The 16,699-nt window shown below is 45.0% G+C and overlaps 1 protein-coding gene across 2 annotated transcripts in view; it reads left to right on the plus strand.

The window, feature by feature from the left end:
* The first annotated feature begins 7 nt into the window (after positions 1–7).
* Positions 8–16,699, plus strand: part of zmp:0000000755 (phosphofurin acidic cluster sorting protein 1) — a 335,491-nt gene continuing 318,799 nt past the window's right edge. For both annotated transcript variants that reach the window (XM_059645081.1, XM_059645082.1), the window contains exon 1: positions 8–182. In XM_059645081.1, the coding sequence (XP_059501064.1) occupies positions 61–182 (122 nt within the window). In that variant the 5' untranslated portion in view covers positions 8–60. The remainder of the gene's footprint in view (positions 183–16,699) is intronic.

Below are 16,699 nucleotides of genomic sequence, written 5' to 3' on the forward strand. Positions count from 1 at the left end.
GGGACTGGCACGCGGGCACGCGCCGGCTGTCCGCGCGGAGGCAGCGGAGAACGGGGAGCGATGATGATGGCGGAGAGAGGGCGAGTCGCTATGGTCCCGGGCACTGGGCTGCCCAAACCCGTGCCCATGAACCTATTCGCCACCTGGGAGATCGACAGATCATCCCCGAGCTGCGTGCCCAGGTGAGGGAGGCGGCGACCCGGCCGTTACATCGAGCGCAGACGAACGGAGCTAACCCCCTACCGCGGAGACCCTGCGATCAGCCCCAGCGCGGAGCCCCCTCGCGATCAGCCCCAGCGCGGAGCCCCCTCGCGATCAGCTCCAGCGCGGAGCCCCCTCGCGATCAGCCCCAGCGCGGAGCCCCCTCGCGATCAGCTCCAGCGCGGAGCCCCCTCGCGATCAGCCCCAGCGCGGAGCCCCCTCGCGATCAGCTCCACGGTGGAGCTCCCTGTGATAAGCCCCAGGGCGGAGCCCCCGCGATAAGCCCCAGTGCCGAGCTCCTAACGACCAGCCCCGACACGATCACTGCACCCAGCCTGGTTCAGGCTGAGCTCACTGTGGGAGCGGCAAGAGTCAAGAGTCAGAGCAGAACCAGAACAGGACATCTCCCTGACTCTGCACACTCACTCCGAGAGCCTGACCAATCCCCCCCCCCTTCCCGCGAGTCTACCCCAAACCTTCTGACTGTCTGACCCCCTCCAACAGTCTGATCCCCACACCCTGTGACAGTCTGACCCCCTCCACTCTGAGAGCCTGACGTTCCCCTTCCCATCTGTCTGATCTCACCCTCCCTGTCTGTCAGTCTGACCCCCCTCTTAACAGTCTGACCGTAACTTTCTGACAGACTGACCCTCACTGTCTGTGACATTTTGATCACCCCCGACAATCCAGTTCCAATTCCCCCATCCAGTCTGATCCCTCCTGTCTCTCTGATAGCCCAATCCTCCCTTTCTGACTGTCTGACCTCCCTCTCTAGCACTCTGACCCTCTCTCCAATGCTAATCCGATGTCACACAGATTAAGTCCCTCACTGACAGTCTGACCCTCTTACCAATAAGCTGGTTATCACCTGTTACCCTGCATTACTCTCTGTCTGTTTCTCTTTGTCTTGTCACTGTCTGTTTCTCTCTGTCCTGTCACTGTCCATCTCTCTTTGTCCTATCACTCCATTTCTGCCTGTCCTGAGACTCTCCATCTCTGTCTGTCTTGTCACTCTCTGTCCTGTCACACTTTGTGTCTGTCTGTTCCGTCACTCCCTATATCTCTCTCTGTCTTGCCACTGTCTGTGTCTTTCTCTGTCTTGTCACTTTGTGTGTCTGTCTCTGTCCTGTCACACTCTGCCATTGTCCTGTCACTGTGTCTCTCACTGTCCCTCTCTCTGTCCTGCCACTCTGTCTCCTGTAATTTCTTTTGTCAGTCTTGTTCACTGAGACATTTACTGTTTCTGAGGCTCTGGCAAAACCATCACGCTCTGTGAGCTTCTTCTTTCATCGATGTACTGCTCTTCAGTCCCATCACTTGATTCACTTCTGCTTCACCATGATCCTCAATCTTGTGAATTTTCCCAGTTATTGGAATGATAAACATAGAACATAGAACATTGCAGCACAGTACAGGCCCTTCGGCCCTCGATGTTGTGCCGACCTGTCATACTGATCTGAAGCCCATCTAACCTACACTATTCCATGTACGTCCATATGCTTATCCAATGACAACTTAAATGTACCTAAAGTTGGCGAATCTACTACCGTTGCAGGGAAAGCGTTCCATTCCCTTACTACTCTCTGAGTAAAGAAACTACCTCTGACATCTCTCCTATATCTTTCACCCCTCAATTTAAAGCTATGCCCCCTCGTGCTTGCCATCACCATCCTAGGAAAAAGGCTCTCCCTATCCACCCTATCTAACCCTCCGATTATTTTATATGTTTCAATTAAGTCACCTCTCAACCTTCTTCTCTCTAACGAAAACAGCCTCAAGTCCCTCAGTCTTTCCTCGTAAGACCTTCCCTCCATACCAGGCAACATCCTAGTAAATCTCCTCTGCACCCTTTCCAAAGTTTCCACATCCTTCTTATAATGCGGTGACCAGAACTGTACACAATACTCGAAGTGCGGCCGCACCAGAGTTTTGTACAGCTGCAGCAGAACCTCATGGTTCCGGAACTCGATCCCTCTATTAATAAAAGCGAAAACACTGTATGCCTTCATAACAGCCCTGTCAACCTGGGTAGCAACTTTCAAGGATCTGTGTACATGGACACCGAGATCTCTCTGCTCATCTACACCATCAATAATCTTACCATTAGCCCAGTACTTTGCCTTCTGGTTACTCCTACCAAAGTGCATCACCTCACACTTGTGACTTTAGTTCTGAAATGAGCTGCAGTTTCCTCCAGTTACCGCAATTTGCCCTGAAAACCTACCTGGAACTCTGCATCATAGAATCATAGAGTCCAGAGGAGGCTCTTCACCCCATCAAATCTGTACTGCCAAAAATATACTGCTGCCTACACCAGTCCCACTTTGCCATGCTAAGCCCATTGCCTTGAAATTTCAAGTGTTTATCCAAGTACTTTTTATAGCTAAAGGTAAGATGCTCCCTCACCAGCAAGCCAGAGCCATGTCTCTTTTGTGACTGACTTGTCTGTGAGCTGAGCTTCCAATGACATATTGTCTCCCATCGTAAATACTGGCTGCATCCATGGCAGCTGCATTGCTTATTGTCTTTGATGCTGATTCAGCTTAACTACTTCCAAAATCTTCATTGATCCTTCAACTATTCTAATGTTTTCCTGGCCAGTGCCTCATCTTCTATCCACCAGAACTCATTTGGTATGTTGGAAAGTGGCTTCAATCCCTATTCTCATGTATCCCTGTACTTGCTGGCCTTTATTAGCTTCCTTTCTGCTGGCTTAATTAAACATTCTCAACGTTGTGTTCATTTGCCATTCGTTATTTCTTCCAACCCTTCAAGAACTTTGTGGGCCTTCAGTTCTCTCCTCTTCTGCACAGCTCCCTACATTTCATATTTGGTAGCCTGGCCTTTACCTCGAATATGGGAATTCTTCCCGTCTCCCATTATCTCCCAGAACATTTAAGAAGTTCCTTAAAACTTGGCAGTCTGACCAGGTTCTTAGTCACCTGTTTCTACTATCTTAAGAACGTAGAGAGTAGGCCATTCAGCCCATTGAAGTTGCTGTGCTCTTTAATCATATCTTAGCTGCTTTTCTACCTCAACACATTTTCCTGCTTTAATCCCAGATCCCTTGATAAATTTATTATTTGGAAATCTGTTGACCTCTATCTTGAATTTACTTAATTATGGATTTTCTACTTGTGCTGCTGTGATTTGGTGTCAATTTTTGTCTGATTATGTGCTTTTGAAATGCAACTGAGATTTTAAGGGAGCTAAATTAATGTTTTTGCCAGTATCTGACTAAAATTCTGTCTCTTATTCTGTGTTTTTGTGTGCCTCTCAGTCTTTCTCTGTCAGTTTCAACCACTGTCTCTGCTCCCACCCACACATCTCCCCATATTTCTTTGTCTGTATTTTAACGTGTGCCTGTGATTTACCGTTCTTCTTAGTTGCGCTCTCAACTGTTTCGGTTCAGATCTGCCTCCCTGGCCTTGGTTTTTGCAGGATATGGAGAAGGTTGCAAGTGAGCTTGGACAGGTCACGATCTGGAGGTCTTATCTATACTTTCTGGCTGCGGTTCTAACTCCATGTTTCTGTCGTTCTGTGGTGTATTTCATTCTGCCATTCTATCTCACGATCTGTTTCTTGTCCTGAGCCAACCTCACAGATACATTTCTTTGTCTGCTGCCTGTCACTAACTGTTATTTGTGTCTGGGGTTAAGTATTTTGCCATGCTTAAGCTATTGTGTTAGTGCAATATAGATCTTGAACCACCCCTTGCCCCCTCCAGCGGTCTTCTTACCTCACCTTATAGATGTGAGAGAGAAGTAAGAACGGCTCAGAGAGATAAAGACATTCTGAAGTTCCACAGACACATTGGCAGATAGGCTTTCCTTTCTGTGTTTTAAATAAATCTGTGTGCCTTCAAATTCCTACTCAGGTACTATTAGACTGTGAAAGAATCATTGATAAAGGGGAAAGGACACTTCCAACATTTCATATTTTTCAAATTTCTTCATTTAAGTTTCAAAATGCGGTTGTTATGTTTGTGAAAAATGTCGATGTGTGCTCCGTATTTATATACATGGCTTTCAGTGGCAGTGTATTCCATGTTTGTCACTATATTAGATGGTTACTCAAGTATTACAGCATGACATTTCCAGCATTCACACATAAGTTTGTGTCTGCATAATTTTCACTCAGCTGTCAGGCATGAATCGAGAAAAGAATGACTAACTTCAATAATAGCTTGTCTGTAAATTACTTCCTTTGATTTAGCTTAGTCACTGTCCTCTACCATGTTGGCGTGCTAAAGGCACTTAAGGTCCTTATTACATTGGGCAGTCAGGTTTATAAAAATAACGTTTAACTTCTGTCAGATATTGGGTAATTTTCTCCCTCAAACTTACATTTATCAAATAACCTTGAGCCATTCATTACACAGCTACAGTGGGGGGATTGAAGATTTCGAAGAGCTTTGTTTCTAAATAGTTTTGGTTTTCATCTAAACATAGTGTTCATAAATGTTTTAAGTTAATTGTCATGATTAAGTCAGGTAATTTAGAAGTTTATTTAATTTATAAATTGAGGTAACAAAGTGATTGCTGCAGCTTGTGAGGTGTGTCAGTTTATTTTGTCAATAGAATGTGTGCCAAAGCTGTCAAACATAATTATTGTAAAAGTACTAGGACGATGTTCACAGCTTCAGTGAGCTTTGGCAGTGTTTCAATAAATTCACTCTCAGTTCATTCCTGCTCTGGGATTTTTATATCTGGGAAGCCAGTTCTTTGCTTTTATTTTAACTTCAGTTTGTTTAATGGGTGATACCAAGTACTGCTATGGTTAGATTCTGCCTTGTGACAGTGGGTTATTAATAAGTGCTGACCTCTCCAAAAGAGAACCTTGTGTGTTTGATTCTTCTCCAACTTCATTGTTGAAAGTTTGACCACACAGCAGCACAAGTGCATCAGACATTATTGAAGTGAATTAGAATCAGTTACTTTGGCTGTGGATGTACACTCCAGTGAATGGACATGACATGTAGGATGGGAAGATTGTCAGAAGTGACCTTATTCCAATAGTGACCTTAGGCTTGATGAATATAAACAGAATTTTTGGTGGTCTTAATCAGCATCCTGTCTCAAAATATTCCCTAGAGCAGCAGTGTAAAAGGAAATTTAACTACTGTACACATTTTAATCTACTTTTTTCCCTTACCCTATACTTTGAATTGGTTTGAAAGCCCAATATTTATTTTTCTTGTTTCGCGAGGAAATCAATACTCAATATCAGAGTTTGTATAAAAGCGAAAGAAATGAAAATGGAGCTGTCAGATACTAATTACAGGACTAGCAGAATATTGCACAATTATTCACTCAGCCCTTAGGCTAATTATTAACATTTTAAATATTTAATTATATCTTGGGACCACTGTACACTAAGAAACAAGTATTGTTATGCTCTTTTTACAAATTGAAGCAGAAAATCTGTGACCTTACGAAGATCCAATTTATGTTACACACATTTGGGCCTCAAAATCCAGTGGAGACATGAGACAGTCACAGCTTTGTATCAGCTGTGACCACAGAATGAATGAAAACATACTTTAGGTCTCTGTGCAAATTGGTCCTTCTCTACCTTTGGACTAGAGAAAAGAAATTAGAACTGGACATAGAATGATAATGGAATGCCAATCCTCACCAAAATAACAAAGTGTGGAGCTGGATGAACACAGCAGGCCAAGCAGCATCTCAGGAGCACCTAGACCCGAAACGTCAGCTTTTGTTCTCCTAAGATGTTGCTTGGCCTGCTGTGTTCATCCAGCTTCACACTTTGTTATCTTGGATTCTCCAGCATCTGCAGTTCCCATTATCTCTGAAATCTTATTCTGCACACTTTTATTTCAACCCAGCCTCTGTTGTCTACGTAACCCTCTACAGCCCTAAAGCCTTTTGAGATCTCTGCACTTCTGTAATTCTGGCTTGTTATGTACTCTCAATTTTAGTGGCTCCACCATTGATGGTTGTGCCTTCAATTGCCTGAGTCCCAAGTTCTGAAATTCCTTCCCTGAACATTGTCCACGGTTCTCTCTCTCAGTGCAACAAGCAGCAATATAAAAAAAACTTTAAAGTGGAAAACCTTGGACCTTCACAGAGGAGTTGGGAAAATAAATGCCAAAAAAGACATGAGGAGGTCTGACCAAATGCTTGGCCAAAATTGTTGGATTTTAAGGAGCATTTTGTTGGAAGTGATGGAGATGGAAAACTAGTAGGGTCTAGGAAATGGTTTGGGATCTAGGCAGCAGTCAGTATTGGGACACAGAGAGGGAGTTTTAAAGGGAAGTAACTGTAATCAGAGGAAAGATATATGGGTAGGATGGAGACTGTTTAAAGCTGTTATACATATATAAGAGTGACGGGTAAAGAGGACATTTTGAGAGATAGGACTAAAGATGTTTAGGTGAAGTGAAGGTGGACCTCACCACAAGAGCATTGGATTGATGGTATTTGAAAACAATAGAGACAGATAAATGACAGCTTCAAATTGTTTGGGTTGGGTTAGTGTGGAGATGGACAATGATCTTCGTAATGCAGAGGATATGAATTTGTAAATGGGTGGTCAAATAGAATGCCAAAACTACAGACATTCTGCTTCATTCGGCAATTGTGGCATTCAGGGGTAGGGAGAGAGAAGGAAGATGAAGTCACTGCCAAGAGCACAGAGCTATGTGTTAGAAACTGAAGATGGATGTTTTGCTGTTTCCTCTGATCAGCAACTCCTTTGAGACTAGATGCCAGAGAAACAATGTGACTTTGGGGCAGTAAAGGTGTTTAGAGAGGCAGTGAGTGATAGGTCTGTCTATCAACAGCATATACCTGAAGGTTGACCTTCCATAGTGCAGTGCCTCTGCAGTGAGGAAGTGGGTCTAGCTGCTGTAAGAGGCTGTGTTAAATCCAAACCTTTATTTCTGCAGTAACAGCAAATACGTTTCTCACATTTTTAAGTGATTTGATTTTTCTGTAATTTCCTGAGCCTGACTGCACATCTATGATTTGTTCACTTGTGTATGCAAAGCAACAGATCTCAGTTGCTGCAGAAATGTTCTATCACATCAGTACTTCTGGATCAGTCTTTATCAATTCCAAATTAGTTTACTTTGGCTTGGATCAGAGCTGGATAATAAGGCTTTCCTCAACTCTGCCTGTATTTTCTTCTAGCAAGTTTTGAGAAAATTTGTAGCTCAGGTTGAGTTTCTGGATGTGAGTTTGCTCGCTGAGCTGGAAGGTTCGTTTTCAGGCATTTCGTCACTTTTTTTTAAATTTGAAAAAATATACTTTATTCATAAGATGTACAAAAAATAAAACATATTTATACACCTACCCAGTCATGCAAGCCGCTCCGGGTTACCCAGGGGGTACATACACCAACTAAAGGTAAAAAAAGCAAAACAAAGAAGAAAAAAAAACAAAGCAAAGAAAATACCCCGGCAGTCGTCCACCCACACAGTCCCCGTTGGCCCCCTGACCAGTTGGGGAAGGCGCCAGCTGAGCCCAGTTACCAGATAGGGCCCTTTTTTTCTATCCTGGACGAGGGGTTTCACACGGTGGTCTTTCCCCACCGTGCCTTGGGGGCGGCTGCCCCAAGCTTTAGCGCGTCCCTCAGCACGTAGTCCTGGACCTTGGAGTGCGCCAGTCTGCAACACACGGTTGGGGTCAGTTCTTTCAGCTGGCAGACCAGCAAGTTGCGGGCAGACCAAAGATCGTCTTTCACCGCATTGATGGTCCTCCAGGCGCAGTTGATGTTGGTCTCAGTGTGCGTCTCGGGAAACAGCCCGTACAGCATGGAGTCCCATGTCACAGAGCTGCTCGGGACAAACCTTGACAAATACCACTGCATCCCCCTCCAGACCTCCTGCGCAGAGGCACACTCCAGAAGGAGGTGATCGACAGTCTCGTCCCCCCTGCAGCCACCTCAAGGGCAGCGTGCAGTGGCGCAGAGATTCCGGGCATGCATAAAGGATCTCACTGGCAGATCCCCTCTCACCGCCAGCCAAGCAATGTCCTTGTGCTTGTTTGAAAGTTCTGGCGATGAGGCATTCTGCCAAACGACTTTGGCAGTCTGCGTGGGGAACCACACGACAGGATCCACCCTCTCCTTTTCCCGAAGGGTCTCGAGGATACTACGTGCTGACCACTGCCTGACGGCCTTGTGGTCAAAGGTGTTTCGTTTCAAAAATTTCTCCATGAAGGACAGGTGGTACGGAATGGTCCAACTACTTGGAGCGTTCCGCGGCAACGAGGCCAGGCCCATCCTTCGCAACACCGGGGACAGGTGGAACCTCAGTAAGTAGTGACACTTGGCGTTTGCGTACTGAGGATCCACGCACAGCTTGATGCAGCCGCACACAAAGGTAGCCATCAGGGCGAGGGTGGCGTTCGGTACGCCCTTTCCCCCATTTTCCAGGTCTTTGTACATGGTGTCCCTGTATACCCGGTCCATCCTCGACCCCCAAATGAAGTGGAAGATGGCCCGGGTGACCACAGCGGCGCAGGTCCAGGGAATAGGCCGGGCCTGCACCACTTGAGGGCTCTGGTCAGCTCGTCCAGGGATATCAGCCGGTCCAGCCACTCCCTCGTGCCGCCGTCTACGACCTCCGAGATAGACAACAGGAACGACTCGGAGGCCGTGCTGTCCGTGGGCTTTGCGTCATACAGTCCGGCATAGAAGGATCTGCTGATCCTCAAAATGTTGGGCCGAGACGACGTCACCAAGCCGTCGTCCTCCTTCAGCCGGCTAAGCACAGAGCTCTCTTTGTGCACCTTCTGAAAGAAGAAATGCGAGCACGTCTCGTCCTGCTCCATGGAGCGGACCCTGGACGGAAGATTATCCTGGAGGCCTCCGCGGCGAAGAGCGAGGCTTGCTTGCCCCTCACCTCGCGGAGGTCCTCCGTGACATCGACCCCCATCAACTGCAGAAGGAGCAGGTTCTGCACCCTTTTCTGGAGTCGCGACAGTTTTCCCCGCCTCTCTCTCGCCTTCCGAACACCCTTGAGGACAAAGAACCTCTTGATTTTCTCCTTCACCGTCTCCCACCAGTTGCCCGGAGATTCAAAGAGGGGTTTCACGGTTCTCCAACCGGCGTACTCCATCTTAAGGTCCTCGACATTCTCTGGGGTCAACAGAGTCGTGTTGAGCTTCCGCGTCCCCTTGCTGTCCTGCTGGTCGTCCTGTGAGTGACAGTCGGCCAGCAGGAGGCAGTGGTCAGAGAAGAACACCGGCTCGACGCCGGTGGACCTGACCGAGAATGCCCATGACACAAACAGGAAGACTATCCTTGAGCGGATAGACCCGTCTGGCCGCGACCAGGTGTACCTCCTTTGCTATGGAGATTTCCATCCCAAATCTTTGAGCATGCAACACTGGTATACATAAAAAATGCCTTTGGTTTGCTTCAGTCTAGTAACACTGTAAATGGTTATATGTAAAGTAAATGAACAACTTTGTGTTTATGTTGGATGATAGATTCCACACAAATGAGAACCACTGGTTTAGTGCTTTATCAATCTTTCACATAGAAGGAATTCCTTTAACATGTTAGATCACCAATGATCTTATTGAATGACGGAACAGTCTTGAGGGGCTGACTTCCCAACTGATCCTGGGTTCCTAGGTATAGTAGTTGTTACATAACCAAGCATAATAGTTATTTTGCATGCACAGAACTTGCCTCACACTGAAATGAGGTGAATTTTTAAATAGACCTGTTTCTTGGTGATGCTAATTTAGTGAAGAACTGTTGACCAGAACAGAGGGAGAACCTTCTGCTGTTCAAGTTGTTGCCATGGAATTTTCCATCTGAATCATAGGAACATGCTGAAGATCATATGTTCATCCTCAGAAGCCAAGATTCTGTCAGCATGAATTAGGTGGTGAATAGTCAAAACTAAGGTTCAGCCCACAGGCTTGTAACCTGGCACTCAGAACTTGGTGTTATTGGTAACTCACATCGAATACACATTTCAGAGAACCTTAGACTAAGGAATATTGCGTCCTTTGTCATTCACACTGATCACAGTCTTATTGACTGGTTGTATTCTCCTTGGAGACTACTAACTTTGTAAGTAAGTTTAGTTTTATTCTTTTAAATGGTAATATTGTATAATCAATGGTTTAATTTGGTTTGAAGTACTTTAATTATAAGATTATTTAATTAGAGCAGTAACCTAGCAATCAAAACAGAAATGTTGGAAATACTTAGCAGATTTGGAAATATCTGTACAGAGAGGAACAGAGTTAACATTTCAGGTCATTGATCCGTTATCAGAATTTTGCATTTGTTGAGCGTTACTTCCACATGTGGTTTGCCAGTGACGGTGGTGGCTGTGGGGTGGGGTTGGGCAGTGGTGAGGGAGCACAGGGGCCAGTATGTTGCTGGTAAAATAGTGCTCTCTGGATTTAATTGATTAACTGTTAATTGAATACTTCCTTGAAGTGGGCAGCAGATCTGCCTCTCAGTCCAACCTGGGACAATTCCCCTTGGGATAGTACCCGGGGCTATCCTGACAGGGCTCACTGTGATTTCTCCCCACACTTCCCAGGGACCAGTACAATTCATTCTGATGAGCCTGTGGGAGTGTACATTGTATATGTTGATGAGTGAGTAAATGAGTTTGTGAGTGTGGTTCCTAGTCATGAAATAACAAAGGGAAAGCTTAGCAACATGTGATAAATTTAAATTTTATTCTTTAAGTACTGTATATTAGCTGGATTTTTAAAATTACTTGTGGCAGTAATTGAAGCATAATGGGGAAAATAGAAAATGAATCAAAAAAGTGTTATTTGAATTTTAAATGTGACTAATCTTTGTTGAGTATAGCATCTTATAATGTCACAACATGTTGATGGAATAATTCCATAAGACCGATGTGGAACCAGGATATCTTCACAAGTATCTGAAGATTTGGAAAGATTTCTATGACTGTGTGCCTTTTAATAAGGAAACACATCATCTTGCTGCTCCTTGTGGGCTTTACCGGCAGCGATTTGCCAATGTCTTTCAAAAGCTAAATGGTGCCAATCTGACAAACACAGTCCATCTGTTCCATTTCTTTTACCTCTCTTCCTGACATAAAAAGACCACAAGACATTGGAGCAGAAGTAGGCCATTCAGCCCATCAAGTCAGCTGTGCCATCAACAAGATCATGGCTGATTTGAAAACCCCCAAATCCACTTTCCTGCCTTTTCCCCATTACCCTTAATACCTTGCCTGATTAAAAATCTGTCTGCTTCAGCTTTGAATATACTTAAGGTCCCAGCCTCAAAAGCCCTGTGTGGTAAACAATTCTAAAGATTCTCTACGCTCGGAGAGAGGAATTTCCTCTTTATCTCTGGTTTAAAAGTGCAACCCTGCTAATGCCGAGACTCTCCAAACAACCTTTATGCATTTACCTTGTCCAGTACCGTAAAAACATTGAATGCTTCAACAAGATTGCCCCTTATTCTTCTAAACTTCAACAAGTACACATCTAATCTACTCAACTTCTCTTAATAAGACCGGCCTCCATGCCAGGTATCAGCCTCGTGAGCCTTCCCTGAACTCCCTGTAATGCTTCAATGACGGACCCAAAACTGTATTCCAGCTGTGGTATGACTAGTTTCTTGTATAGTTTTAACAGATTCTCACTGCTTTTAAACTCCATTCAACTTTGAACAATATTCCTTTTGCTAGCTTTTTCTGATTCATGGACAAGGACTCCCAAATCCCTTTCCTGTGGCTTTCTGCTGTCTTTTTTCATTTAAATAAGATTGGGCTCCTCTATTCTTCCCACCAAAATGCATAACATTACATCCCCACATTATATTCCATCTGCCCAAGTTTTTACCCAGTCACTTAACCTATCTGTATCTCTCTGCAAAGTCTTTCTGCATTCTCATCACTTAGTTTTCCACCTTTCTGTTCGAGATGGTGGCAGAGTAGGTGGGCTGAGTTGGTACTTGTCCAATCTTGTCAGCTTTCAATCTCTTATTTTCTTCTTTTCTCTTTAGCTGATTTCTTTTTTCTCTTCTTTCTTTTCCCTTAAGACTAGAGAGTGGCATGTGAAAGAGGAGTCCTCTGGAGGCAGCAGCAGCAACACCACCAAGATGAGCTGAACACTGCTCCACCCCGGCCTGCGGGTCTCCCAGGGAGTAAAGAGCAGGTCCTGGGCCGACAGGCTAGGCTGAGGTTCCAGGTCTGTGACTATACGCAGGCACCTGAAGAGAATTGGTAGTCTTGGCACAGCTTGGTGGCCTCCCTATGTAGCAGTCTTGTCCCGGCTTGGAGGTCTTGTCCTCATGTGGAGGTCTTCTTTGTCTTCGGCTTCCATGTGTTCCAGCGGCCTTGCAGGCAGTCTTGCCCAGGAGTGGTGGTCTTGGCCCGGCATGGCAGTCTTCCTCGATGCAGGCTTCTGGCCCAGGATTCCAGTAGCCTGGTGTGTTGGTCTTGTCCCGGTGTGGCGGTCTCATGCTGGAATGGTAGTCTCATCCTGACAATATCTTCAGGGTATTCCATCTTCCTTAATTGGATTTCCCCAAGTCCAGGAGCCATTAATTGAGCTGTGGTGGACTTTGTCTTAATTTTATATCTTTCTTATTATGATGTGTGACTTCTGACATTGCTATAGGCACCGTGTTGGAGCGACTTATAAAACTTGTTGCTGTATTTTTTTATGTAAAAGTACATATGGCCATAAATTTCATTTTATTCTGTTTCTATTCTGTTTGATATTCGTGTCATGTACAATCTTGGTTATAATACATTCATTTTCTACATCCATGTCATTAATATTCATTATAAGTAACTATACCCCAGCACTGATTCCTATGGCAGTCCATTCCGCTGCCAACCTTTTTTCGATTCTTCAATTCTTCAGTCAGTCCTCTAACCATGCTAATGTACTGCTTCTAACACCATGTCCCCTTATGGTGTAGCCTAAAGTATGGTACTTTGTCAAATGTTCTTTTGAAAATCCAAATATATTACAAAACCTTTATCTGTTCTGCTTGTTACCTCCTCAAAGAATTCTAGCATATCTGTCTGCACAACTATTTCTTTAAGAAGCCACATTGACTCTGCTTGATCATGTTATATATTTCTGAATGCTCTGTTGTTACTTTCTTATTTTCCCAGTAACAGACATTAAGCTAACTGGCCTATTATCACTTGCTTTTTGTCTCGTTCTCTTTTGAAATAATAATGGTATATTAGCAACAAAATCAGAAATTGCCTGAAAAACACAGCAGGTCAAGGCAGCATCTGTGGAGAGAAAGCTGAGTTAACGTTTTGGGTCCAATGACCCTTTTTCAGAACTGATTTAGCTGGGAAAAGGCTAATGTGTATACTGAAGATGGGAATGGGGGAGGGAAAGGAGTAAACAGTAGGTGGAGATAGAGTTTAGAAAGAGATATAAACAGTTGGGCAGACAAAGGAGTGGCTAAAGGTCAGCCTGGAAAAATGAATAACTGCTATTGGGGATTGCTACTAGCTGACAATGAGTTGTTGGTGGTAGCAGCCCATGTAATGACAAGGCCTGGTGTGTGGGAGTTTGGGGTAAGGACATGGGAGAAGCTGCTCAGGCTCTAAAATTATTGAATTCGATATTGGGTTCAGAAGATTGCAGGATCCCCAAGTGGAAAATGTGGTGCTTTTCTTCCAGGTTGTGCTGATCTTCACTGGAGCGCTGGAGCAAGCCTGAGGTAGGGATGTTGGCCAGGGAGTATGGTGGTGTGTTGAAATAGCAGGCACCTAGAAGTTCGGAGTCGTTTTTGCAGAGAGAATGTAGGTGTTCTGTAAAACGGTCACCCAGTTTACCTTGAAAGTTTATCCTCTTCCTCATTACTTTTGGTCAGAAGTCATACAGCACCAGGTTATAGTCCAACATGTTTATTTGAAATCACAATTTTTGGAGCACTCCTCCTACATCAGGTGAAGACTTCATTTGACAAAGGGGCCGCGCTCCAAAAATCTGTAATTTCAAATAAACCTGTTGGACTACAACCTGTTGTCATGTGATTTCTGATCTTGTCCACCCCAGTCCACACCTGGCATCTCCACATCATTATTTTTGATCATATTTTGTTGGTTTTCGAAATTTCCCAATCCTCTGATTTACCAGTAAACGTGGACACGTTATATGTTTTTCTTCAATCTGATACTATCTTTAACTTCCCTGTTTAATCATGGTTGGCTTATCTCCTTCCTAGAATCTTCTTCCACTCTAGGATATACCTTTGCTGTGATTCGTGAACTATTTTCTTAAACATTTGCCATTGTTCCTCAAACATCTCTGCAGCTAAACACTGAAATAATTCAATAGAGGCCAGTATCCTGTCACCAAGTTACCTTTTATTTACACGTGGAGAGCCCTTGACACAGATCCAACTCCTTCAGAGCCGGCTCTCAGACTGAACACAACTTTGACACTCCTGTTTTTATCATTCGGCCAGGGCTCCCTGATTGGACCAGATTAATAGCCCCTCTGTTTAGGATATATCCTGAGTGAGTCTGTGCAAGTGCCTTCACTCACGTAGTGTTCCCCAAACTCATTCGGTTTGACAAAGGTGTTCCTTTCCATTGGCATACCTTGCAACTCATATCCTCCACTTGCTGCATTTTCCAGTTGTAGTGCCTGTTTGAAATCTAGTTGGGCTTCAGCTTGTAGGCTGCTTTGCATTGTTACATCATTAATCCCACGTACCAAACGATCTCTCAGCATCTCATTTCAGGGTTAAACTAAAATCACGTGCCTCTGCCAGCCGTCTTAACCTAGTCGGGAATCCATATTGGATTCCCCTGGTTCTCAAAATGCCAAGTAAAATCAGTAGCATTTCAGAATTAGAGGAGCCTTGGGGTCGTAATATTCCTTAAGTAAATCCGTTACCTCTTGAAAGGTGTTAGTATCTGGTGCCTCAGGGAAAATTAAGCACCTGATAACCAAAAAAGCTATAACTCCTCAAGCTGACAAGAGAAGTACTCATTGCTTTTTATCTGCCCTAATGTCATTTGTTTGGAAACAATAATGCATTCTGCCCACGTGCTGGGCCCAGTCTTCAGTGGCAGGATCGGAAGAGTCATGATTCCCAAGTAATGGCATAAAGTCAGAAATGCTTATCCCAACCCAAAGATGACTGGAGGAAGCAGGTTTCTTCAGGAGTGTGCTTTAGTCTCTTTACCATTGAAATAACTCCACAGAGTTATCCTGTCATCAAGTCACCCTATATTTACATTGATCCGGCTGTCAGAGTGACAGGATGTCTGATATGCCTGTTCATACCTATCAGACCAGGTTAACAGGCTCAATCAGGGAGCTCATACTCAATGAAATCCACGGGGCTGACCAATCACAGTCACTGCAAGCACCTTCCCCAGTCCACTTCAGCCAGCTCTGCCCTCATTCCTTTGTGATTACTCCTTTTTAAGCTAAGCACAATCGTTTCTAACCGCTCCAACTGAATGTTAAATTCTGTAATATCTGATTAATGTTTCAAAGGGAATCTTTTACTCTGGCAACATTTATTAAACTTGCCTGATTACACATCACAAGAATCAAAATGGCCTGATCTACAGCAGAGATAGTAAGAACTGCAGATGCTGGAGTTAGGGATAACACAGTGTGTAGCTGGAGGAACACAGCAGGCCAGGCAGCATCAGAGGAGCAGGAAAGTTGATGTTTTGTGTCGGGACACTTCTTCAAAAATGAGGAAGGGGAAGGGAGCTCAGAAATAAATAGAGGGAGGAGGGGTGGGATGGTGATAGGTGAGTGCAGGTAGGCAGTGGTGGGGACTGGTCAGTGAGGTGGGAAGAACGGATAGGTGGGAGAGAAGGTGGACAGATTGTGTCAGGTCAAAGAGGCGGGAATGGGAGAGAGGGTTAGCCATAGAATGAGGTCGGGGGGTGGGGAGATTTTGAAATCTCATTTGTTGCAAACGGAGCACATGTGCTGTACAAAGTGGTGGCTCGGGGACTGTTTTGTAGAGCACCTGTGCTCTGTTTGCGACAAACAACAACACTTCCGGTCGCGAACCATTTCAACACCCCTCCCACTCCCTGGGTGACATGTCCATCCTGGGCCGCCTCCAGTGGCACAACGACACCACCAGCAAACTGGGGGGAGCAGGGCTTCATATTCCGCCTTGGGAGCCTACAGCCTGATGGCCTAAACGTGGATTTTAGCAATTTCAAAACCTCCCCACCCCGACCTCATTCCATGACCAACCCTCCCTCCCATTCCTGCCTCCTTGACCTGACACAACCTGTCCATTTTCTCTCCCACCTATCCATTCTTCCCACCTCACTGACCAGTCCCCGACACTGCCAACTTGTAGTCATTTATCACCATCGCACCTCACCCCTCGTCCCTCTGTTTATTTCCCAGCTCCCTTCCCTCTCCCCCATTTCTGAAGAAGGGTCCCAACCCGAATCGTAAACTGTTCTGCTCCTCTGATGCTGCGTGGCCTGCTGTGTTCCTCCAGCTCCAGTGTTATCTCTGATCCACAACATATTGTTCTAGGAAACTGTCCTGAC

Source organism: Stegostoma tigrinum, chromosome 4, assembly GCF_030684315.1.
Source record: "Stegostoma tigrinum isolate sSteTig4 chromosome 4, sSteTig4.hap1, whole genome shotgun sequence".
In the NCBI taxonomy this organism is placed as follows: Eukaryota; Metazoa; Chordata; class Chondrichthyes; order Orectolobiformes; family Stegostomatidae; genus Stegostoma; species Stegostoma tigrinum.